This window comes from Neophocaena asiaeorientalis, unplaced genomic scaffold (genome assembly GCF_003031525.2).
Source record: "Neophocaena asiaeorientalis asiaeorientalis breed wild unplaced genomic scaffold, Neophocaena_asiaeorientalis_V1.1 scaffold437, whole genome shotgun sequence".
Classification (NCBI taxonomy): Eukaryota; Metazoa; Chordata; class Mammalia; order Artiodactyla; family Phocoenidae; genus Neophocaena; species Neophocaena asiaeorientalis.
Genome location: NW_020173375.1, coordinates 1,353,163 through 1,378,949, shown reverse-complemented (window position 1 = coordinate 1,378,949; position 25,787 = coordinate 1,353,163). Strand labels below are relative to the sequence as shown.

General features: G+C 41.5%; 2 protein-coding genes across 2 annotated transcripts in view; one reads left to right on the top strand and one right to left on the bottom strand.

The window, feature by feature from the left end:
• The window catches only part of PCCB (propionyl-CoA carboxylase subunit beta), an 87,723-nt gene extending 72,486 nt beyond the window's left edge, over positions 1-15,237 (top strand). The window contains exons 11-15 of the mRNA XM_024746261.1: positions 11,706-11,813; positions 12,054-12,154; positions 12,597-12,695; positions 13,525-13,624; positions 14,648-15,237. Of these exons, the coding sequence (XP_024602029.1) occupies positions 11,706-11,813; positions 12,054-12,154; positions 12,597-12,695; positions 13,525-13,624; positions 14,648-14,769 (530 nt within the window). The 3' untranslated portion in view covers positions 14,770-15,237. The remainder of the gene's footprint in view (positions 1-11,705; positions 11,814-12,053; positions 12,155-12,596; positions 12,696-13,524; positions 13,625-14,647) is intronic.
• A 3,465-nt stretch (positions 15,238-18,702) lies between these two features.
• Positions 18,703-25,787, bottom strand: part of STAG1 (STAG1 cohesin complex component) — a 418,973-nt gene continuing 411,888 nt past the window's right edge. The window contains exons 30-34 of the mRNA XM_024746228.1: positions 25,334-25,508; positions 23,057-23,167; positions 22,389-22,503; positions 20,852-20,932; positions 18,703-20,764 (exon numbers count right to left, since the gene is read on the bottom strand). Of these exons, the coding sequence (XP_024601996.1) occupies positions 20,741-20,764; positions 20,852-20,932; positions 22,389-22,503; positions 23,057-23,167; positions 25,334-25,508 (506 nt within the window). The 3' untranslated portion in view covers positions 18,703-20,740. The remainder of the gene's footprint in view (positions 20,765-20,851; positions 20,933-22,388; positions 22,504-23,056; positions 23,168-25,333; positions 25,509-25,787) is intronic.

Sequence of the window (25,787 nt, the reverse complement as noted above, 5' to 3'; positions counted from 1 at the left end):
ATATCAAGTATCTTTTCCGACCACAACACTATGAGACTAGATATCAATTACAGGAAAAGATCTGTAAAAAATACAAACACATGGAGGCTAAGCAATACAGTACTTAATAACGAAATGATCACTGAAGAAAACAAGTAGGAATGCAAGGATTCTTCAATATATGCAAATTAATCAACGTGATACACCATATTAACAAATTTAAGGAGAGAAACCATATGATCATTTCAATAGTAGCAGAGAAAGCTTTTGACAAAATTCAACACCCATTTATGATAAAAACCCTGCAGAAAGTAGGCATAGAGGGAACTTTCCTCAACATAATAAAGGCCATATATGACAGACCCAGAGCCAACATCGTCCTCAGTGGTGAAAAGCTGAAACCGTTCCTATTAAGATTAGGAAGAAGACAAGGTTGCCCACTGTCACCACTCTTATTCAACATAGTTTTGGAAGTTTTAGCCACAGCAATCAGAGAAGAAAAGGAAATAAAAGGAATCCAAATCGGAAAAGAAGAAGTAAAGCTGTTACTGTTTGCAGATGACATGATACTCTACATAGAGAATCCTAAAGATGCTACCAGAAAATTATTAGAGCTAATCAATGAATTTGGTAAAGTAGCAGGATACAATATTAATGCACAGAAATCTCTGGCATTCTTATACACTAGTGATGAAAAATTCGAAAGTGAAATTAAGAAAACACATTTACCATTGCAACAAAAAGAATAAAATATGTAGGAATAAACCTACTAAAGCAATCTACAGGTTCAGTGCAATCCCTATCAAACTACCACTGGCATTTTTCACAGAACTAGAACCAAAAATTTCACAATTTGTATGGAAACACAAGCGACCCTGAACAGCCAAAACAATCTTGAGAACGAAAAATGGAGCTGGAGGAATCAGGCTCCCAGCCTTCAGACTATACTACAAGGCTACAGTAATCAAAACAGTATGATACTGGCACAAAAACAGAAATATAGATCAATGGAACAAGATAGAAAGTCCAGGGATAAACCCACGCACATATCGTCACCTTATCTTTGATAAAGGCGGCAGGAATATACAGTGAAGAAAAGACAGCCTCTTCAATAAGTGGTGCTGGGAAAACTGGACAGGTACATGTAAAAGTATGAAATTAGAACACTCCCTAATGAACATATATACACTACCAAACGTAAGGTAGATAGCTAGTGGGAAGCAGCAGCATAGCACAGGGAGATCAGCTCGGTGCTTTGTGACTTCCTGGAGGTGTGAGATAGGGAGGGTGGGAGGGAGGGAGACGCAAGAGGGATGTGATATGGGAACATATGTATATGTATAACTGATTCACTTTGTTATAAAGCAGAAACTAGCACACCATTGTAAAGCAATTATACTCCAATAAAGATGTTAAAAAAAAAAAAAAGTGGTGTTACAAACCAAAAATACAATAATACTGGCTTTTTATATTTCCCCATGTAGTTATCTTTACTGGAGATTTTTACTTCGTCATACAGTTCTGTGATACTATCTACTACCTTTTTATTTCAACATGATGGGCTCCCTTTACCATTTCTTGTAGGGCAGGCCTAGAGGTAACGAACTCCTCAGCTTTTGTTTATCTAGGAATGTCTTTATTTGTCCCTCATTTTTGAAGGACAGTTTGCCAAGTATAGAGTTGTTGGTTGAGTTTTATTCTTTCAGCATCTTGTTTTTTAATTTTTTAATTGAAGTATACTTGCTGTATAATATTATATGTTACAAGTGTACAGTATAATGATTCAGAAATTTTAAAGGTTATACTCTATTTATAGTTATTATAAAATATTGGCTATATTCCCCATGTTATACATATATCTTTGTATCTTATTTTATGCCTAGTAGTTTGTGTCCTTTACTCCCCTACCCCTATATGGCCCCTCCCCCGCCTTATTGCTCCTCACCGGTAACCTGTAGTTTGTTCTCTATGTCTGTGAGTCCACTTCTTTTTTGTTATATACACTAGTTTGTGGTATTTTTAAAATTCCATATATAAGTAATACCATACAGTATTTGTCTTTCTCTGACTTACAGTAAGTCCCTTACATATGAATCTTCAATTTGTGAACTTTCAAAGATGCGAACGTGTGTTCACCTGTCTAGTCACGTAAGTTAGTTCACGTGCGTGGCGTACATTGTCACGTGCTTGCATTCTCTACAAGTGGTTGTGCTTTTGTGTACTTTATGGTACGGTATAGAGTACAGTAGTACAGTATCTTTATTTCAAGCCCAGTATGTCCGGAAGTGAGCATAAAAGCAGTGGTGATGTAGTGGGTACTGCTAAGGAGTGCCAAGTGATAACAGTGGAAAGAAAAATGAAAATAATTGAGAGAGTGGAGCAAGGCAAAAAGATGGTAGACATCACTCATTCTTATAACATGAATTGTTCAACCATCGGCACAATTCTAAAGAACAAGGACAGGATCATGAAACATGAAGTCTGCTGTGCTGACGATGTCAACAATACTATCGAAGAAGCGTGGAAAAGTGATGGAGGAGATGAGAAACTCAGTGTGTGGATGCAGGGTCAGCACCAGTGTCGAGTCCTGTTCAGCTTAATGCTGATTCAAGAGAAAGCTAAAAGCCTTTATGAAGACTTGACAAAGAAACACGATGAAGAATCAGAGGGTGCATCTTTTAATGCCAGCCATGGCTGGTTTCATTGCTTCAAGACTAGAGCCAACCCTCACAATATGGTAGCTGCCCAAGAATGTCCTGTTCGGGAAATTATTGATGAAGGCATGTATTCATCCAGGCAGGTTTTTAATGTGGATGAGACAGGACTGTACTGGAAGAGGATGCCAGACCGAAGTTACATCAGTAAGGAGGAAAAGTTGATGCCAGCCTATAAAGCAGCAAAGGATAAGCTAAGTCTGTTTTTTGGTGGCAATGCTTCCAGCGATATAAAGCTGAAGCCTCTCTTAGTTTATCATTCAGAGAACCTAAGAGCCCTTAAAAGCATAGCCAGGGGCTCTCTTCCTGTTGTGTGGAAGAGTAACCCCAAAGCCTGGTTACACAGGCCATTTTCCAGGACTGGTTTCTCCACCACTTTATCCCGGACGTGGAGAGATATTGTTTGGAGAAGGGTGTCCCATTCAACATTCTTTTGCTGCTTGACAGTGCTTTGGGCCATCCCCCATTCATAGACAACTTTCATTCCAATGTCCTGTAGTGCATCTGCCACCGAATACTATGTCGCTCATCCAACCTATGGACCAGGGGTTATAGCGACTTTCAAGAAATATTATTTACGTCACACTTTTCATCAGGCAGTAAAGGCGAGTGATGAATCAGGAACAAACTTGCGACAATTTTGGAAGGACTATAACGTCTACAGGCCGTAAAAAACATTGACTTTGCTTGGCATGAGGTTACGGCCATCACTGTGAATGGGGTTTGGAAGAACGTTTGTCCGCAGTTTGTTCACAATTTTCATGGATTTGAGAAGGTGGATGAGGAGTCCAAAGAGGTCTTCAGCAACTTGGTGACCCTCAGCGAGAAGCTGGAGCTAGATCTGCAAGAGGATGACTTCACTGACTCCTTGCTGTGCAACATGGGAGCTTACTAATGAAGACCTGATGGAATTGGAGGCCCAGAGAAACGATGAAGAGAGACAAGAAGAACAAGTAACTGAAGAACCTAAGAGATTCACGAGGTAGGAAATGGCAAGGGGATATTCTTTATTTGAGAAGGCACTGTTAGTTTTTGAGGCACAGGACCCAAACGTAGAATGGTACACAAAGGTTGCAGCAGCCGTGCAGAATGCATTCCAGTGCTACTGTGTCATCTATCACAACAAAAAAAGAGCTACTACCCAGACATCACTGGATCGTTTTTTCAAAAGGGTAGATAGAATTGAATCCAGCAAGGAACTAGAATCTGTGCCATCAATGTCAGACGTGAGTGAAATTGCAGCTTGCTTTCCATCTCCTATTGCTGACAGTCCTTCAGCTCTACCATCTCCTACCTCCTCTCCCTCCTCCAGTCAGCAACTCTTCTTGCCTGTTCACTCGATGCCAGCCCCTGGATACCAGCTGTTGTACTGTTCTACTGTGCTTTTCAAGGTACTGTACTGTAGGATTAAAGATGTTTTCTTTAGTTTTTGTGTGTGTTGTTTTTTATGTATTATTTGTGTGAAAAGTATTATAAACCTATTACCACAATTACTATATAGCTCATAGTGTTAGTACCTAGGCTAACTTTTCTGGACTTAACGAACAAATTGGACTTACGACCGCACTTGAACAGAACTCGTTTGTATGTAGGGGACTTACTGTATTTCAGTTAGCATAATGCCTTCCAAGTCCATCCATATTGCTGCAAATGGCAAAATTTTGTTCTTCTTATGTCTGAGTGGTATTCCATTGTATATATACACCACATCTTCTGTATCCATTCATCTGTTGATGGACACTTAGGTTGCTTACGTATCTTGGCAATTATAAATAATGCTGCTATGAACATTGGGGTGCATGTATTTTTTCAAATTAATGTTTTTGGGTGTTTTGGATATATTCCTAGGAGTGGAATTACTGTGGCAGAAGAACTGAATAGACATTTTTCCAGAGGAAATGCATATAACCAATAGGCACATGAAAAGATGTTCAATCTTGCTAATCATCAGGGAAATGCAAATCAAAACCACAATGAGATATCACATCACACCTGTCAGAATGACTATCATCAAAAAGAGCACAAATAACAAATGTTGGCAAGGATGTGGAGAAAAGGGAACCCTGTACACTGTCGGTGGAAATGTAGATTGGTGCAGCCACTCTGCAAAATGGTATGGAGGTTTCTCAAAAAACTAAAAATAGAACTACCATAAAAAATAGAACTTTCAGCACTTTAAATATGTATCCCATTTGGTAATCTTATTGAAGATTCTTTTTTTAAAAAAATATTTATTTATTTATTTTTGGCTGTGTTGGGTCTTTGTTGCTGCACGCGGGCTTTTTCTAGTTGCGGTGAGTGGGGGCTACTCTTCTTTGTGGTGCACGGGCTTCTCATTGCAGAGGCTTCCCTCATTGTGGAGCACGGGCTCTAGGTGCACGGTCTTCAGTAGTTGCAGCACGCAGGCTCAGTAGTTGTGGCACACGAGCTTAGTTGCTCTGTGGCATGTGGGATCTTCCTGGGTCAGGAATCGAACCCGTGTCCCCTGCATTGGCAGGCGGATTCTCAACCACTGCGCCACCCGGGAAGCCCTGAAGATTCTTTGTGTATGATGAGTCACTTCTCTCTTGCTACTTTCAAGATTCTGTCTTTGTCTTTCAATAATTTGACTGTAATGTGTCTCAGTATGGGTGTGTATGAGTTTATCCTACTTAGAGTTTCTTGAATTTGTAGCTTCACGTCTTGTGCCAAAATTGAGAAGTTTTTGGACGTTCTTTCTTCAAATAATCTCTCTGCCCCTTTCTCTCTCTCTCTTCCTCTGGTACTGCCATGCGGTGTATGTCAGTTCTCTTGATGATATTCCATAGGTCCTTTAGTCTCTATTCACTTCATTTTTTCTTTTCTTTCTGTTCCTCAGACTGGATTATTTAAATTTTCTTATCTTCAAGTTTCCTTATTCTTCTTGTCTACTCAGGTCTGTTGTTGAACCCCTGTAGTGAACTTTTCATTTCAGTTATTGTACTTTTCAGCCATGGAATTTCTGTTTGGTTCCTTTTTATAATTTCTCTTTATTGATATTCTCATTTTGTTCATACTTTTTTTTCCTGATTTTTTTAGTTCTTCATGTTTTCCTTTACTTCCTTGAGCATATTTAAGACAGTTGATTTAAAATCTTTGTTTAGTAAGTTTATTGTCTGGGCTTCTGCAGGATGGATTCTTTTAATTTATTTTGCTCATTTGAATGGCTGTACTTTCCTGTTGCTTTGTATGCTTTGCTATTTGTTGGAAACTGAACATTTGAATATTATAATGCAGTAACTCTGAAAATCATATTCTCCCCTTTTTCCAGAGTTTGAGGTTTTTTTGATTGTTCAGTGCTGTAGTAGTCCATTTTTCTAGTGACTTTTCCCAACTGTTTTTGCAGAGGCTATATTCCTTGTTGTTTTCCTAAGCTTGTGTCCAGCTATTGTTTTAACAGAGATTACCTTGAACACCAGGTGCCAAAACAGACAAATAAGAAAACATCTCTCCTAGTCTTTGCAAATTGGCTTTGTACTGAGGCTGTCCTTCAACATGTAGCCAGACTTAAACTGAGTTTAGGTATCAGCCCAAGGTTAAAGCCTAAGTTCTTCTCAGGTCTTTTGTAATGTTATGTTTTCATTTTAATTCATCTCAAGGTATTTTCTTTTAAAAAATTTTTTTATTGAAGTATAGTTGATTTTCAATGTTGTGTTAATTTCTGCTGTACAGCAAAGTGACTCAGTTATACATGTATATATTCTTTTTCATCTTCTTTTCCATTCTGGTTTATCACAGGATATTGAATATATTGTTAGTTCCCTGTGCTGTATGGCAGGACCTTGTTGTTTATCCATTCTATATATAATAGTTTGCGAATCCCAAACTCCCAATCCTCCCCCGCCCACACTTGGCAACCACAAGTGTGTTTTCTATGTCTGTGAGTCTGTTTCTGTTTTGTAGACAAGTTCATTTGTGTCATATTTTAGATTCCACGTATAAGTGATATCATATGGTATTTGTCTTTCTCTGCCTGACTTAATTCACTTAGTATGATCATCTCTGGGTCCATCCATGTTGCTGCAAATGGCATTATTTCATTCTTTTTAGTGACTGAATAATATTCCATTATATATATACCACATCATCTTTATCCATTCGTCTGTCACTGGACATTTAGGTTGTTTCCATGTCTTGACTATTGTAAATAGTGCTTCTGTGAACATAGGGGTGCATGCATCTTTTTGAGTTATAATTTTGTCTGGGTATATGCCCAGGAGTAGGATTGCTGGATCATATGGCAACCACCTGTGTAGGAGGATTCCCTTTTCTCCACACCCTCTCCAGCATTTATTACTTGTAGACTTTTTAATGGTGGCCATTCTGACTGGTGTGAGGTGGTACCTCATTGTAGTTTTGATTTGCATTTCTCTAATAATTAGCAATGCTGAGCATCTGTTCATGTGCCTATTGGCCATCTGTATGTCTTCTTTGGAGAAATGTCTATTTAGGTCTTCTGCCCATTTTTCAATTGGGTTTTTTTGTTGTTGTTAGTGAATTGTAGCTCTTTGTATATTTTGGAAATTAAGCCCTTGTTGGTTGCATCATTCGCAAATATTTTCTCCCAGTCTGTAGGTTGTCTTTTCATTTTGTTTATGGTTCCTTTGCTGTGTGAAAGCTTATAAGCTTGATTAGGTCCCATTTTTAATTTTTGCTTTTATTTCTGTTGCCCTGGGAGACTGACCTAAGAAAACATTGGTACAATTTATGTCAGAGAATGTTTTGCCTATGTTCTCTTCTTGGACATTTATGGTGTCTTGTCGTATATTTAAGTCTTTAAGCCATTTTGAGTTTATTTTTGTGTGTGGTGTGAGGGTGTGTTCTAACTTCATTGATTTACATGTGGCTGTCCAGCTTTCCCAACACCACTTGCTGAAGGACTGTCTTTTCCCATTGTATATTCTTGCCTTCTTTGTCGAAGATTAATTGTCCCTAGGTAAGTGGGTTTGTTTCTGGGCTCTCTATTCCGTTCCACTGATCCGTTCAAAGTATTTTCTAATTTCCCTTCTCAGGTCTTTTCTGAACATGCATCTGGCTCTAGGCACGTCTGCGTCTTTCTGAAGTCCCTTGTATACACAGGTGATCTTGAATGCCCTAATTCCCCCCCCAACCCCCTCTCTCCCTGTTTTTTTCCTCCCAGGCCTTAGGAAATGTCAACCGTAATCTTTCACCCCAGATGTCTATAGGTGGTTCTTTTGCCTTACAGTGAGCAATGCCTGCCACTTTTCTGGCCTGAGTGAGTTCTGAGTTAGGTGAAGTGATGAAAGGCTTGCATCCATCTTTCAGGTAGCCCCCAGACAAGGTAGAACAGACCTACATGGTGATTTGTGCCTCAGGTCTTCTTTGCTTCCTCTAGAACCAGGGAAGAGTGTGGGGCAAGTGTAATTCAAAATGCCACAGAGCTTTCCTACAGTTTCTAAGTTGCCTTTTTCCTGATTCAGCTTTTACTTAGTTGTAATTTTTGCCTGTTCCAGAGTTTTGACAAAGTTGGTTCTGACAGTTTCTGCATGTGTTTTGATGTTTCTGTTTGCAGACAGGAGCTTGGAGCTCCTATTCCACCATTTTGTTGTCTAGAAGTAGTGTTTAAAGTTAGGAATTTACACATACTGAAAATGCATTTTGTTCCTACAGTAAGTTCTCGGCTGTTCACGTATCTCTTTAGTTCCTCCTCTTTGCTGTGTCTGTCCCTGGTGTGGACTTCACATGATTTTCTGTGTCTGCTCAGAGATACTTCTTGTCCTGTGACTATGTCTGCAGGTTCTGGCGCCCTCCAGTACAGGTGCACTTTGACAAACTCACTTGTTAAGAAACTGCTTGGCTCATTGTGGAAACTTTATCTACAAATACTTAGAATGTCTATCCCAGGGGCCTGCCCTAGCCCTGGCTGGAGTCTGAATACCTGGTTCCATTGTGGTTCCTCAGCTTCCCTTCTTCTTGACTCAGTAATTCTTTGTGATGTTTATGGGGTGTCAAAAAAGGCAGCTTTAGAGGCTCACAGAGGAGGCCTCTTTTCTGGTTCTCATTTCTTTTTCTTTTTTATTGAAGTATAGTTGATTTACAGTGTTGTGTTAATTTCTGCTGTACAGCAAAGTGACTCAGTTATACGTATATATATTCTTTTCCATTATGGTTTATCACAGGATACTGAATACAGTTCCCTGTATTCAGTATCCTGTGATAAACCATAATGGAAAAGAATATATATACGTATATATTCCCTGTGCTGTACCCTAGGACCTTGTTGTTTATCCAGCCTGTATATACTAGTTTGCACCTGCTAATCCCAAACTCCCGATCCTTCCCTCACCCACTCCTCCTCCCCCTTGACACTGGTTCTCATTTCTTCCTTGTAGGAATTAGCCAGGGCTCATTGGGCTCTCTGGGTGCCAGGTGCTCTGTCAGGCCTGGACTAGGGCCTAAGATGATGAGGCCATCATCTTAGTAGACCTGGGGCCCACTCTTGGCAGCTCAGGGCCACAGGTTTTCCATTTCTGACTGTGTTCATTTCCCCAACGATTTTATCTTGTTTTGGTTGTCATTGCTTGTATTTTTCTTCATTTTGATTTTTATTCTGGCCTCTTTGTACTTCTTGTGGTTTCTTAATTTAGAATTATCTTCATCCCAGGACTCATCACTCACATTCTTTATTTCAAGTCATTAACATAGATTTTTCTTTTATTGAGTTACAGTTGAGGCACAGTAAATTACATGTTCATTGGGATGGGTTTTGGCAGTTAATACAACTTTGTATTCACCATTCAAAATAAGATATGGAACATTTCTATCATCTCAGAAAATGCATTAGGCAAGAGGGAAGTTTTGCCTATTGCTATTATTTTTTGAGTTGTCTTTTTATTGTTGATTTGTAGCATTCTTTATATATTCTGGATGTGAATCCTTTGTCAGATATGTGTATTTTAAATATTTTTTTCCTGGTCTGTGACTTGTTTATTCATTTAATTAATGGTGTCTTTTGATTCACATTATTTTAAAAACTTGGTAAAGTCCCATTTATCAGTGTTTTTACTTCTGATTAGAACTTTTTGTGTCCTGTCCAGGAAATCTTTGCCTACTACAAAGTTTCAAAGATAGTCCACATCATCTTCTAGGAGCTTTGTAGTTGTGGGTTATGTTAAGATCTACAATCCATTTTGGGCTAATTTTTGTGTGTAGAGTATAGAGTGAAACAGGAGTCTACTTCCGTTTTTTTCCATACAGATATTTAATTGTTCCATCACCATTAGTTAACAAGACTTACTTTCCACACTGAATTGCTTTGGTGCCTGGTCTAAAATCAGTTGTGTGGGCCTGTTTCTTCACAATCTATCCTGTTTCATTGCTGTTTTTGCCTACCTCTATGCCTCTGCCATACTGTCTTGATTACTGTAGCTTTGTAGTTCTTGGTGGTTCTCACCAGGGACAGTTTCAATATCCTGGGAACATGTGGCAGTGTTGGAAACACTTTTGGTTGTCACAGTGGGGATGAGGGGTGGAGGGGTGTGCTACTGGCATCTAGTGGGTGCAGGCCAGAGATGCTGCTCTACATCCTACGTGCAGAGGTCAAACACCCACAGCAAAGAATTATCCTGTCCAAATTGTTGATAATACCAAGACTGAGAAACCCTGCTTTTGTGAGTCTTCAAGTCAGTTAGTGTAAGTCTTCCTATACTGATATTTTAAAAAAGAAAATACCGTTTTGACCATTCTGTCTCCTTTGTATTAACCATGTGAATCTTAGAATCCGCTTATCAGAAATTCCTATGATTTTGATAGGAATTGCTTGAAAAATACAGATTTCTCCACTATACTTGCTATTAAACTTTAAATCTAAAATAGTTAAAATAGTATAAGTAATTAAAATTAAATACAATTAGGAACTTAGCCTCTCACTTTTACTAGTCATGTTTCAAGTATTCGGTAGCCACATGTGGCTAGTGGCTACTTTGTCGACAAATAGCGGAGCCGGAGAACATTTTCATCATCATAGAAAGCTCTTTCGGGCAGCACTGGTATAGATCAGTTCGGGGATTGATTTATTCTTCTAATCCATGAGTATATACGTTTTTTTGTAGATATTCTTTATCAGATAATGGAAGTTCAATTGTACTCCTAGTTTACTGCTAGTTTTTAATTATGAATGTTGGATTTTCTCAGATGTTTATATCTATTGAAGTGACCATATGGTTGTTCTCCTTTAATAATTTCATTGCTTTTCACACATTAAATCAAGTCCGAATTCCTGGATATAACTGCACTTGGTCATGATGCACCAGTGTTTTTATCTAATGCTGGAATTGATTTGGTAATGTCTTAGGACTGTTTGTATCTATGTTCATGAGGGATTTTGGTCTGCATTTTCTTGTAATGTCCTTTTCTTGTTTTGGTATCGGGGTAATGCTGGCTTCATAAAATACTTTGCAAAGTGTGGTAGGAGAGGGTTTACTAGTAACTGAGCTCTCATTCTGTGCCCTTTCACAGATACCATCTCCTGTAATCCTTACAGCTGTGGTAGGAGGGGGATAACACCCCTGCCTTTCAGGTGGCAAATCTCAGGCTCAGAAAGTGAAGTAATTAACCTGACACGTGGCTATAGCTGGTGAAGCCAGAATCTGATTCCAGGGTACAGGGACTCTCTAAGACCAGCCCCTGGATGTCACCTCCCACGACTGGCTGCAGGGGCGAGGCAGGCTGTGCATCAGGTGGCAGCAAGCAGCCCTTCAGTTTACGAGGCTGAGACTGGCTGCCTGCCCTGGGCTTTGCCGCCGGACCCTCAGGGGCGGCGCCACTCCTTGGCCCTCTGGCCAGTGCCAGGTGGGTTCTCCTGTCTTCCCAGTTTTTCCTGGAGTGTGAGGATCCCCTTAGCCGTTTTCTGAGGAGGTAACTTTGGTGCCTCCTTAGTAACCAGCTCTGCATGGTTGCTGGGGGCACATTCCCAGTGTGGGTGGGACTGGGAATTGCCCAGAAGCTCAGCCTGGATGATCTGTCTTTTTCTAGGATGCTTGGACATTAATTCATCCGTGAAAGGGGCTCGTTTTGTCCGATTCTGTGATGCGTTCAATATTCCACTCATCACATTTGTGGATGTCCCTGGCTTTCTCCCCGGTGAGTCATTGACAGAGGTGGGGGCCAGGAGAGGCGGTTTTGCCCAGTGAGGCACCCACTTTATTTGGAGATCTTGCAAAATTCCCTCAGGATTTGTGACGTCTCCATATTCTGGGTGTCTGGATGGTGCAGCTGTGTGAGGGGTGGCCCTTTGGGGAGGGGGAAGACCTCCCAGCTGAGAGCAGAGGCCGACCTCCTGAGGATTCTGTGGGCATCCCGTAACTCTTCCTCGTGACCCAGGCACTGCGCAGGAGTACGGAGGCATCATCCGGCATGGCGCCAAGCTTCTCTACGCGTTTGCCGAGGCAACTGTGCCCAAAGTGACAGTCATCACCAGGAAGGTGAGGAACTCACGCTGGAGGCTGTGAGCTCACTCACTCCCATGGCAGGGCCGTGGCTGGAAGTTTGGCCGAGAGGCTCAGCAGTGCTGGAGGGAGACTACGCCTTGCTCCCCTTAAAAAGCTCTGGAGGACAGCACGGCATGGACAGCCCTGCAGACATGCCCTGCAGGGGTGTCCCTGGTCATCTGGGAACTGAAAGCAGCAGTGGGAGAAAGCAGCAGTGGGAAAAAGCAGCCGGGAGAGACCATGACCATGAACTGTGAAAGGCCTGTGGGCTGCGCCCTTGTGCTCCGGCTCCCTGGCCTCACAGACACTGGGACTTTAGCAGCCCAGGAGGGCTCTTCTTGCTTTCTGTCCTCATTTTGCTTGGCTTCCTGGGGTCTTGCAGGGATGTGACATGGGTGACTCGGGCACTAACATTCAGCATTTGGGTCTGTTCTAGGCCTATGGTGGCGCTTACGATGTCATGAGCTCCAAGCACCTTTGTGGTGACACCAACTATGCCTGGCCCACAGCAGAGATTGCAGTCATGGGAGCAAAGGTGAGGCACCCTGGCTTTCCCTTCTGCATCTGGGAAATGTTGGAGAGGGGCCAGGGCTCCAGGGAGTTGGGGTCTAGACCCTGGCAAGCCTGCCTCCTGCCCTCACTTCAGGCGTGTGCCACCGTCTCCGTGCCCGGGTGGGAGGAGCCTAGAGTGGGTTTTGAGACGTCAGTAAAGGGGAGAGGGCTGAGTCAGCTGAGCTGGCCTTCGGAGGACTGGACGTTTCCCCTGGCCCCAAGCTGCTGACTTAGGGCAGGTGCTTCCTGTTGCTGAGCCCGCTCCCCACTCCTTTCCTGCTTCAGAACAGCTGTTGCGGCTGAACCAGGTAACTCCCATGCCCCCGCCTCTCCAAGCTGACTTTCAAGGGTTCTGACGTGAAGGCTCATCTTTCAGTCCTCATTTTTCTACATTTGCATTTCAGTCTTTCCACCTCTGGCCATTGAATTGTGTGCTCAGGGCTCAGAATCATGAAAAAGGGAAACAGCAGTCTGCTTCCCTCAATGAGGGAACTGTGGATTTAACAGTAGAAACTGGGCCAAATATCTTGGCCTCAGAGAAGGATAAATGCAGTTGGAGAGAGCAGGACAGAATCTGGGGAGGCAAACACCTGGCTTAGCCTGGGCTGCTCGTCACTGGGGCCACAGCTGAGCATCCATCACAGCCCCCGGAGTCACGGAGGTCAACTCCAGGCCCCTGGACCTGGCACTTGTCTCTGGTACACTTCGATTTACCAGGACACTGGCAACCACGCCCATGATGATGAGCTGAGGGAGGCCTGCCCAGGTCTCCAGGGGCCTCCAGGGGCGTTCACTAACTCCTCTCGTGACAGGGCGCTGTGGAGATCATCTTCAAAGGGCACGAGAATGTGGAGGCCGCTCAGGCAGAGTACATCGAGAAGTTTGCCAACCCTTTTCCTGCAGCCGTGAGAGGTAGGGCCTGTGGTGGGGAGGGCAGCTCTGTTCGTTTGTTGGGTCACTTGCTTCTTGTTTTACTCCAGAAAGTCTGCCTTTGTCCTTCCAGTTTAATCTGGAGACCAGTGAGGGCTGGTTTGTCCCTGAGCAGTCATCACTTAAAGACGCTGCTTTGTCACCAGAATCAAAACAACATTGCTGAAATGGCTGAATCTCTTAGCGTTGTTCCAGTCACCCTATTGCTGTGAAAAATCTACCCAAAACAAAGTGACTTAAAACCACCACCTTTTGTTTTGTTTTGTTGTTTTCCCTCACAGTTCTGAGGGTCAGCGGTTTGGTCTGGGCTGAGCTGGGTGGCTCTTCTGCTGGCTGGGCCTGGGATCAGTCATGCAGCTGTGTCATCTGGTGGTCTGACTGGGGCTAGTCCACGATGGCCTCACTCACATGGCTGGTGCTGGCTGTCAGACTCTCTCTCCACGTGGTTTCTTATTCTTAGGGAGGCTAGTCTACACTGCTTTACATTGTGTCCTGAGGGCAAGAGGGAGACTGGGGCAGCTGCAAGGTGCCTTGAGGCCTAGGTTTGGAAGTTGCAGTGTTACTTTTGCCACATTCTGTTGGCCAAGGCAAGTTACAAGGCCAGGTGAAGAAATACAATCCATTTCCTGATGGGAGGAGTGGCATTAGTAACATTGCAGAGGGGTTTATGTACAGGATGGGAGGAATTGTTGTAGTGATTTAAAAAAAATAAAAGTGCACTTTCTCAATTGGATTCCCTGTTGAATTCATCCTGGTAGGGAGAGGGTCACATTTTCCTTTTCTTGCCGAGTGTTCCTAGGCCAGAAGTGTGGGACCTGCCAGAGGAACAGGGGGCTCCTGGGATCAGGGGAAGGTTCACAGGACCCAGCTCCTCTTGTGTCAGGTTGGGCCCTGCTCACACTGTTGGCCGCAGAAGATAGTGCCCTGGCTGAGCACATGTGGTGTTGGATGGGTGGCAGCATCTGGGGCTGCAGATGATCTGCTTCCTTTCCTGTGCTTCCCCAGGGTTTGTGGATGACATCATCCAGCCTTCCTCTACACGTGCCCGAATCTGCTGTGACCTGGATGTCTTGGCCAGCAAGAAGGTACAGCGCCCATGGAGGAAACATGCAAATATTCCATTGTAAATGTACCAAGGGTAATTACTACCTGGCCATTTGCACCCATCCCTGCCGTTTGCAGTCATGAAACCTGGGAATCTAAATACCAGTAATAACTTGGCTAAGTTTATTAAATTCTAGAAAGATTTCATTTGTGCCTTCCTATAAAATTGTTTTATTAAAAATCCCAGCAGTTTTTGAGCATAAATCTTATTTTTTTGTGGTAAAAATCTGAAAAATCAAGAAAACTAAAGAAAACACTCTTCACTTAGCGCTGACCCTTATTTGACACCTCTGTGTATTGTTTTCCTTTCTTTTCCCAAGAATTAATTTTTTTCTCTAAAGGTGAGATAATAAGCTTTTAGGGTGAAGTACTTGTCTGCTTAGGCTTTTGGTTTTCTTACTTTTAAATTATATAACAGTTAAGTGATATGTCCTATCCTTTCAATTCCTTCAGGAATTGTTGAGGATTAAAGGAGATGTTTTTAATTGTGTGTGTGTGTGTGTGTGTGTGTGTGTGTGTGTCTACCAGAATAGATGCTCAGTAAGGCATATACCCTATATTAATTTCTTACCTTATATTAACTTCTTTCCAGAAACGTGTTCTCACATTTTAAAAAACTTACTTTGGAAAATTTCTAACCCGTGGAAATGTTGCAAGAGTTGTATACCCTTCACCTAGATTACCCAGTTCTTAACATTTTCTACATTTGCTTCATCTTTTATATAAATATATAATTACTGTTTTTACTGACCTATTTGAAAGTTGCAGAATCATGACCTTTTGTCCCCCCAAATGTCAATGCTTATTTCATATGAAACAAGGCTCATTGTCTTACACAGTCTTTAATGACATTGACATTTTTGAAGCATGTTCGCCAATTATTTTGTAGAATGTCCCTCAATTTGGGTTTGTCTGATTGTTTACAGACATTTAGATCCAGGTAGGAGTAATACACAGGAGTGTTCTTTCCTTGTATTACATTAGGAAACACGTTAGGTTTTTCCATTATTGATGAAATTGAGTCTGATCGGCATTCTTTAAGCCTGTCAGCACACTTTCATCCACTACTTTTTAGTATCCATTATGATTCTTGCCTCAATCAGTTGTTCTATGTTGGTGGTAAAATACTGTATTTCTAACCCTATCATTATATCCACAAGGAAAGAAGAAAGAGCTTTCTCTTAAGTTTTTAGTATCAATTTAGATGCATAAATTATTTTTTCATTTTTAAACATTTTTTCCTGAAATAATAATTTTTCTTACTATGCTATCACCCTATCAAATTTTCAAACGCACATTATACTAGTTTATTGAGAATCATATATTATTATTCATAACTGAAATCTGGGCTTAGTACATAGTAGGTGTTTCATAAATGTTTTAGTGAATGAATATGTTCAATCATTCAATCAAGAAATAATAGAGACTGATGAGTTCTTTAAAAATTTAATGTTACTTACTTTGCTGCTCAGAATTTCGTGATACAGCCAGAGGGGCGCTCTTTCAAGCTGGTTCCTCAGTCCTTTTGATATGTCACAATAATTGTTTGTGCACTTCCTTATTTTTTGACACAGGGTAATGTACCAGGTTCATCTTATATTTTCCTCACCCAGCTGCAGATTCAGTGATTTCTCTAAGAGCCCTGGTTTCTTTTAGTAGATGAAATTTAGAAGCAAACATATGGCCTGAAACATATTTTTGTCTTCCTAACTAGGTGGTTAGTTCCTAGGGGGCAGAGATGTTTGGCCATAGGCTCCTTGTACTTCTCTTTGGCACCAGCGGTAAGACTGTAAGCCACTGGAGCTGGGAAAGGAGTGGTGGCAGACTCCTGGTCTTTTAGAGGCCTCCTGGCTAAGGAAGAACCGTACGGGTTGCTTAGCATGCATTTCAATAGCTTAAAGTTGCCTGGCCAATCCAATTTCTGGGGTCGGTCAAGCTAGGATTTGGCCCATCTGAAAACCAAGCTGGTGGCGGAGACACGGAGCTGCAAGATCTTGGAAGCTCTGTCAAGTAGACCAGCCTCAGTGTATTGCAGAGCAGCAGTCAGTTTTCTCATCAGCTGCTCTTAGGAATGTCTTTCCCAACTGTGGTCTCGTCTTAAAGGGACAGAGAAAAATGATGAATCTTGTAACCAGAGAGGACTGGGGTGTACTGAGTAGAGCGCTGGCAAATTTGTGTTTAGACCGAGAGCAGATAATACAGCGAGTTGTGGTGGAGGTAGGAGGCTCTGTGAGTGTCCTGCTGTAACTGTCCCTGCCCTAAGTATGTAAACCGATTTGTCATGAACCACACAGCTAATGAGTGGTGAAGCTGGGATTTGAACCCAGGCAGTACTGTCTGAATCCCAAAGGGTTGGAGTGAGAAAGGTGGTGGTCTGCTCCACTTGGGATTGTATCAACCCAAAGAGCTACTAAATTTGGAAAACTTTCCTACCTTATGCATGATGGCATCTTCTTGAGTTGCTGGAATAATCGGAGCACGCACATCCAGGAGCAGCCTTCCAGTGCTTGTTTGTGTAAAGTCTTTCCAGCTTCTCTCCTGACCGTGTCTTGGTCTCCCCAGCCCAATTCTCTGCTTCTGGATGCACTGATGCTTTTTGCTGGCACGTGAGATGTGGTTTGCCCAGAGTAAGACAAGCCTGTGAAAGACACTCACCCAGTACACTGACTTTAACACCCTTGATGGAGTTGTTGAATCAACACAGACTCCACCTGTTTGACAGATGTGAACTTTAAGTCCTTCTGGTTTCAAAGGATTTCTGGCGAGCTGTGGCTTTATTATATATATTTTAGTGAAACTACAGGTCCTCATGCTCTTGCTTCCCTGTCAGCATGGGATCTCCACCATTCCAAGCAGAAGCTGTGGCTACTCAGTGGGCAGAGCCTCAGTCTGGGGCCTGTGTGGAATCCAGCCAGCACATTTGGGCAGATGTGGCAGCCTTAGTAGGTTGTCCCTACTGTCCTGGAGATGAGAAATGCCTCATTTATGTGTCCTTGGGAGCAGAAAGCTATTCTTCAAGATGTGATGCCCAGTGTAGACCCCTACAGAGCAAGGCACTTAGGAGGGCATGGATGGAACCTTACCTGAGTTTGGTCTGATATGTGGAGCCTGAGCAGGCACTAAGCCTTTGTTTTCCATGTAGACACTGCTCCTTGTTTGATAGATTCTTTTCTGAGAGCAGGGCCAATAGAGAGTCACAGTCAAGTCACATCTGGGAGGTTTGCAAGCTTGTCCAAAGGTAGAGTCACACATGGGTAAAGCCCTGGTCTAATCTCATAAACACATAACCTTCAAGATGAGCTGCTACAGAGATCCGTGCTCATCACCTTCCCTCCTGGGCTGCCTGGAGAGCTCACCTGCCGATTTATCCCCTGCATTCCTGCCTCTTCTGCACAGCCATCTTAGGCCATGTAATGAACACGGCCCAAAGAACACAGGCCCATAAAGTATGGGATACAATTTTGTTCAGAGTGACACCTGGCAGCAGTGTCAAGAGAAACCCTCACTTCAGCAGGCATGTTGAACACAAGTGATCTTTACAGGGCACTGCTATAGGGGGCAACTGTGCAGAAGTGCTGGGTCTGGATCTCAGGTGGGGGAAGGACCCAGGCTTCAGACCAGTTGATGATAATCCCTGAATGCCTCTTCCAAAACGCAGCCCACGAGAGGCTTCCTCTTGAATCACAGACCACTTGGCCTAGCTAGTCTCTCACTCTCTCCAAGGAAATACAAAGAATGAAAGAAAACTGATGAGCTAGTCCTAAGATTCTGCTTGCTTAAAAAAGTAAAGCCTCATTTGATACAGGAATTTTGCCATCATTTAACAAATGATCTGAAAGAGCAAACTCACTCTCAGTTTTTGGTAAAAAGGGAAAGCTTCATCATTCTGTCGACAGGACAAGAAATCACCCCTTTAAAGCTTTACCTAGTAGGAACAATAGGATGACTACCACAAGCCTGATTTTGAATAGTTTATTAAAGGAAAGGTGAAGCATCAGTTTCAAATTGTACAAAAGGAAAAAAACCTCATATTGCAAATGTACAATTTACAGAATTACTAGCAAAACCAATCAAGGAGACACTGAAAATACAAAAATTCGATTGACTTCAAACTGAACTGGAAACCCATCGGAGTCGATATTACGCCTTTTCTGTTGCACGGTAGTCCACGATTCTAAGTCAGCATCTGTTTGTTTTCCACGTGAAACTGTCAAGCCAAGGATCAATCTGTGCAGGTGCCAGGGCACTTCCCAGCCTGCTCCCTGGCCAGAACCACAGGCGGGCAGGGCTGGCGTGGTGGACAGTCCAATCAATCATCCCCGCCCCTTCACTTCCAGTGAAACCCACATTTCTGGAGGAAAACGAGACCCCAGCCCCAACTGGAGCCCAGGAATTGCTCAATTAGCAGATAAAACATTTTTGGTGACCAAGTTTTTTTCAGAACTGTACAAATGTTGAGAAAAGTTTGTTTCGTCTGTTTACTAAAAGGATGAATAAAATAATCCATTTTGCTTTCCCACATAGTCACTGGGTGCACAGATTTTTTTTTTTTTTAAATGCTTTTGTTTTTTGGTAAAAAGGGAAAGCCTTATCACTCTGTTGCAGCTACTTTACTTTAAAAACCAGCCCAGAAACAGCTGTGAATGGATTGGTTTGGAAGTTCTGAGGCTTACTTTAAAAATCAGAAAGGAAGAAAAAGTGGGCTTTTTAAAATAACAGTAGCAGCAAGTCATAAAAGTCTAAGCAGAATGTAGCTCTAAACCATTAAAGGCTGTCCTGAAGATGCATAATTTCTTTCCCCCAAAGAATTATCCTTAATATGCACATTTAACACTGAAATGTTGCTGTATTTCAAGGTAAGCGTAAGACCTTCACCCTCTAAGCACAGATTTCTATGCAGCACATACTTCTATAATCAATCAATCAGTAAACTTAATTAATTCACAAAATTAGTGCATAAGGGTATTAAGTGCATGGGAAGGAGACACGGTTATGTTACACTTAAAGTTACGTTTGAATGGCGAAGGAGTTCTTCATGATTATCTTCTTTTTAAGAAAATGGAAGTCCATGTAACTTGAATTTGGCAGGGCATGAACTAAGTGGTAAAAACAGCAAACTGATAACTTGAGAACCATCTTTGTTTTACTGAGAATACTTTATTTGCTGGTAGAAGTTGCTAAAAATGCACAGAACAAATACCAATAGAAAATGTACTGTATTTGAATCTCCCTAATCTATATAAAATGAATGGTGTACAGCATCTGTTGGAAAAATGGCTGCTTGGACATGTCTTATTTTATGCCCCCTTATAAATAAAAATAAACCTTTTTATTCAAGAGTATATAAAATTGGGGAATTCATATCCATGTCCACAGAGGGTGTATGGTTTTTGGCAGAGATGCACTGTCAGAGTTTCATCTTAGCTTGTCAGTATTCTGCTCCTCCATATTTCTGTATTCCACAAGGTCCAACCAAATCCAGTGAGCTCCAAAACACTCTTCGGCAATTAGGATGAGCTGCTTTACTCATAGGTTTAATAAAAATGGTTAGCTTTTAAAACATAAAAAGGCAAAATGTTAAAACGGTTTTTAAATTGTACAACAGGAAAATAAAGTTAAAAATATTTTTTTTTACTCAATGCTGAGCTTTCATAAAACAGGTGTATTACAGTGTTTATCTTGACAGCTGTTTTAAAAATTTAAAATTTCTTCCTCCCTCCAGAAAAACACACACATCTGTATTGGGATAAGTCCAATAATAGGACACAAATGATTTTTCAGGTCAGTCTTTCTGAGGTGACATTCACCAACATTCTCTTGGGTAATTTACATGCTCCTCTTCTGTCACTGCAAAAAGGGATTGACCTCAATCATTTGATTAAAAAACAAACCAGATCACATCAAAAGTGTTTTTTTCCCCATACAAGCTATCACAGTATATAGGCCTCTAGCTCTAAATAATAGAGTTCCAGATTTGTAAATTTTCTTCAGACTTCAGAACATAGGCATTCCAAATCCCTAGAAAAAGTGAAACACAATTATTAAATTCATGCATAAACAAGACCCAGAAACCATAATAAAGAACAGTAATAATTTAACATTTACTGAATCGTCTTCTATGATAGCTGCAGAATCAAAGAAATCTGGCCTCAGCTCAGCTCTCTCTCGCCGATTTCTTGATGGGGGCTGGAAAGAGAAGCCAGATACTTAATTTTTTCCTGAGATACATTAAGACAATGAACTGTGATAATCAGCTAATATTTCTAATAGTATCATAAATATAAAGAACTGTTAAGGGTCAATTTGAAAGGAAAAGAATCTGGCTTTTACAGGAGCATACATTAAAGAAAAATGTTAACAGTATTTGGCTTTTAATTATCACTTAGATAAAAAAGACTTTCAAATTACAATAAATGTGTAAATGCATATAAATAATTTTTGGGCCTATAAACAAAGAACATACCTCTCAATCATGGAATAATTATAAGATTGATCAAATACTAGGTGACAAAACTTCACTAAATTCCCCAGAGCAGGTAGATGGACAGCTACTGATGGGTGGGTTGAGGGAGGGTTACAGATTGGATATGGTCTCATTTACATTTCTTACCAAACCTTTTCATTATGGAAAATTCAGAACATACAAAGCAGAACGCTATGGGGTAAATTATGTCCCCCCAAATTAATATGTTGAACTCCTAACCCCTAGACCACAGAATGTGACCATATGTGGAGACAGGGCATTTAAAGAGGTAAGTAAAAGGAGATCGTATGGGTGGGTTCTAATCCAATGTGATCCATGTTCTTATAAGAAGAGGAGACACGCACAGAGGAAAGATCAGGTGAAGACAAAGGGAGAAAGAAGATGGCTACAAGTCAAGGAGAGAGGCCTCAGAATGAAATCAGACTTGCTGACACCTTGCTATTTGACATCTAGCCTCCAGAACTGTGAGAAAACACATTTCTGTTGAAGCCACCCAGTCAATGGTATTTGTTATGGCAGTCTAGCAAATTAGTACATAGAGAAAGCAGTATGACACCCATCACCCAGCTTAAACAATTTTCAAACATTTGGCCAGTCTTGTTCCATTGAATTCCTGTTTTTTTCTTCTCCATGTCATTTCACGTATGACTACTTCAGTATGTATCTCTTAACAGATAAAAACTTTTAAAAAACATAACCGCCATGTATTACTATTTCTGACAAAGACAATTTCTTAACATCACGTACACTTAGTCCATACTCAGATTTCCTTATTTTAAACTCGTCTCTTCACATTGAACAATTAGGTCCACGTTCTGCATGTGGCCGCTGTGTTGGAGCGCAGTGCACACAGACTCCCGTTTGAAGTACAAGAGGCCACACGGACGTGCTGTACTGAGAGATCTAGTGTGAGGGTGATAAGGAGCCAGTTCCCGTTACTGCCAGAATTGAAAATCTGACTGCTTTGAAAACAGGCCTGAAAAACAGAAGCTCATCCAAAGGCCCACAAGTGCTACAAGCGCTACACAGGCCCTGCCCACTGTTGGTCAATGTTACCTCCTCCTCCTCTTCCTCTCACGGGGTTCTGAAAACGAGTATCATCTTACACCAACACCTTCACATATTTTAACAGAAGAAAAATGTATTGAACTTCCTTACCAGGTCAATAACCATAGTATCTTCAAATTCTTCATTCATATCTTCTAACTGACTCCGGGATGACATCATTACATCTTCAAAGATGGGCTCAGCATCTTCCTCCATTAGACCCCGACTGATACAGAAAAAGCATAGTCAGAAAGCTGTTCAGACTGATAGAACCTGGAGTTCTGGCTCTTACACTGGGTCTTTTAACCAATGAAAGCACACCTTCCAATTACAACCAGTAGACTGCACAAATTATGATATTGAACTCTAAGGGAACTAAGAATCATTCATTTGGTTAACTCAAGATTTCATCTCAACTCATCAGAAGGAAGTATAATTTAAATGCAGTAACAATATTACTAGCTAGCTATGTATCAATTCCCACAGAACTCTTAAGTGATTGGTCCCATTATTATCCCAAATTTACAAATGAGGAACCAGAGGCACAGAGGTTTTAGAGCTTATCCAAGGCCACACGGCTGGCAAGTTGCACACTAGGATTTAAATGCTGAAAGCCTCAAGCACCCATGTCCTCCATTCCTATCCTACGCTGCATAGCATATCCTAAATTATGATTTTAACTCTTCTTCTAAGACCAAACATCAGAGAAACCCAAGTCGTTACACAAAATGACCATCACACAGTGATCATGTTCTTGTGACACTTGATGTAACACTTACACGGCATGCCTTACTCCAGTTCTCACTTTCATGTAGTTCATTCCTGTTCTGTCCTTCCGATTTAAGTCTTCTAATTTCGGCTGGCCTAACCAAGAGATCTGCATCTGAGGACTAAGAAAGGGTACTATTATTCATTTTGTGGCAGCAGATGAGGAATTTAGGTCATCAGTCCCCTGCTAAAACGGCCATGGTTGGTTGGCCTAATCCCCATGTAAGGGGAGTCAGCTGGATTTATTCCAGGGTCAAGGTTGAGATCATGATCAAAGGACCTGTCTGCAGAAATGGCAGTAAACTGGAGATCCCTAAGTCTCCAAGAGAAGCTGGCTGTGGAGGCTAGTTGTTAGGTGTGAAGGCAATCAGAATATGTCACCCCAAAATATGCTTCTTTGAGATAAAAACTGTTTTGAACTGAAGGCAATTAACAAGTAGTAAAACACAGAAAAAGTTCCCCCTTTTCTGCCTAAAGGCAGGAAATAAATTCTCCTTTTACTGGAGACAGACTCTTATCAGCCCAGAGATGGCAGCAGAGGCACGTGCAAACAAATCCTGTTAAACAAATGCTTATCTTCCTAGTTAAGATGAGGACTACCTAGCCCTAGTTGGACTACCCCAGTCCAAACTCGTTTGTCTTGTCATTTCTTCACAATTTTCTTTGTCTAAAGGGCTTAAAAGCTTCCTGGCTCTGGTCACTTCGTTAGGTCTTCATTCTCTTGTGAAGGCTCCCATGTACATGTAAAAATTTAATAAAATTTGTATGCTTTTCTCCTGTTAATCTGTCTTTGTCAGTTAAATCTTTAGACCCAGCCAGGGCCCCTAAGAAGGTTGAGGAAAACTTTTTCCTCCCCAACAGGTGCCAGCTTCTTTCCCCAAATCCCTGCTAAACAAGAGCACTTCTCACACTTCTGTATCCAGCTGCTGCCCTACTTACAGGTGTTCCTAGCTGCACACTCAGTCCTCGAAGGGACAGGAATGATGCTGGCTTCGTGGCTCAGAGCTCTCCAGAGCTGAACAAGGGAGGGTAGATCACATTTTTTCTCAGTCCTTCTGAGGAAGTTTGGACTCAGGTACATGCTGAGCCAAATCACCTGTACTCTATCCTTACTGGCACGTGGACACTTGCATAAAATCAACATGACTCTTGGGATGGAAACTTGAACAATTTTTGGTAGCTAAAATCTGCCGCATAAAGTTCTCTCGAAGCAGCTGTCTTTATATCATGTTAGGCTGCCACCTTGATTCAACCTATAAATCTGTAGCAGGAAAAAGACGACAAACCACAGCCAGGAGGGACTGACATGGTAAGGTCAGGGAAGCAAGGCTCCAATACGGAGGATACACCCCCTCCCCCAGTAGGAAATGGAGTGGGAGTGCTGGTCATAAGGCAAACTACCCTCTAAGATGGCCCAGTTATGCAGTGGCTGACAAAGATGATCCTTTCAGCTTTGAAGAAGGCAGATCTTCAGAGCAAAGATTCCTTATGAAAACCCAGGATCTGAATTCTTGTAACACTGCCCCTTTCTATTTTCAACCTGCTAAGTTTGTTGAGTTCTAGTGAGAATTCTCTCTTATCCATCAGAGTAATTCACAGCATTACTCTAATATGAACAGAAACACAAGTGAGGAGCTTACAGACTTTCAAAGTTGAATGGAAAATAACAAAAAGTTAAGGTTTTCAAAGCAAAAGTCATGCCATCACCCTGCCTTTTCCAAGATTTTCAGAGCCGTGGTACTAGAAAACAGTTTAATCACTAGTGAGGTAAAAAAAAGGTAAGAGCTTGATTATCCTACAGAAAGGACCGCTATTCTCAGAATTTATCACTGCTTTAACAATTCTTAATCTATGAACAGTTCAAGTTTAAAATATAAACCAAGACAAAGTACTATTAATTAAATGGCTGATAAAAGTAATAGTCTATTTGGGGTTCAGACTAGGAACAACCTTAGCAGAGACTCTTCTAGGCTCTCTCGCCAAGGAAGTAAACCTGCATGTGTTCTTGGCAAATCTCTGAGAAGAAACAGACCTGCCCAATGAATCTGTAAACTCCAAATGAAATCAGCACTTAGTAAGACACCATGCATCTATAGGTCTCTGGACTTGAAGGAACTGAGATCCACAAGTGTTTGCAGACTTATTATACATCTTCTAATATAAGTTATTTAAACTCTGTGGTTTTGTTTTCTCATTAACTGAGAAAACAATATGCTCAGATGAAATAATTTTTCTTACTTTAACAGTTGCAGGTTTTATGCCAAGAAAACAATTTTTTTACTACTTACTTGTGTAAAAAGTCAGGTTCAGAACCATGTTCAGACTCAGGCTCCTGAATCTGCTCTCCCATGGGCCGGCTATTCTCTCGCAGAACAGTGGAAGTGAGCTGTGGTGCTGGCAGGGGGCCAGGAGTCTGAATCATGGTGTCAGTCCTGTTCAGCCACGTATTATCCAGACTTTCATCTGTAAAATTCCAGTTAATGAGTGTCACAGAGTGTCATGGGTGGAATGAACTCTGGTAGAAGTTATAGCACAGATTTAAAGAGCATGGCTCTGGAGTAGACTGCCTAGGTTTGAATTCCAGTTACACCACTCACTTGTGTGACTTTGTATAAGCTATTAAATTTCCAAAATTCAGTCTGCTCATATACAAAAGGGGATATTGGTAACTGACCTCATTGAGTTGTAAGGCTTAAATAAGGTAATGTATGTAAACATCAAATGTTAGCTATCCTACATTAT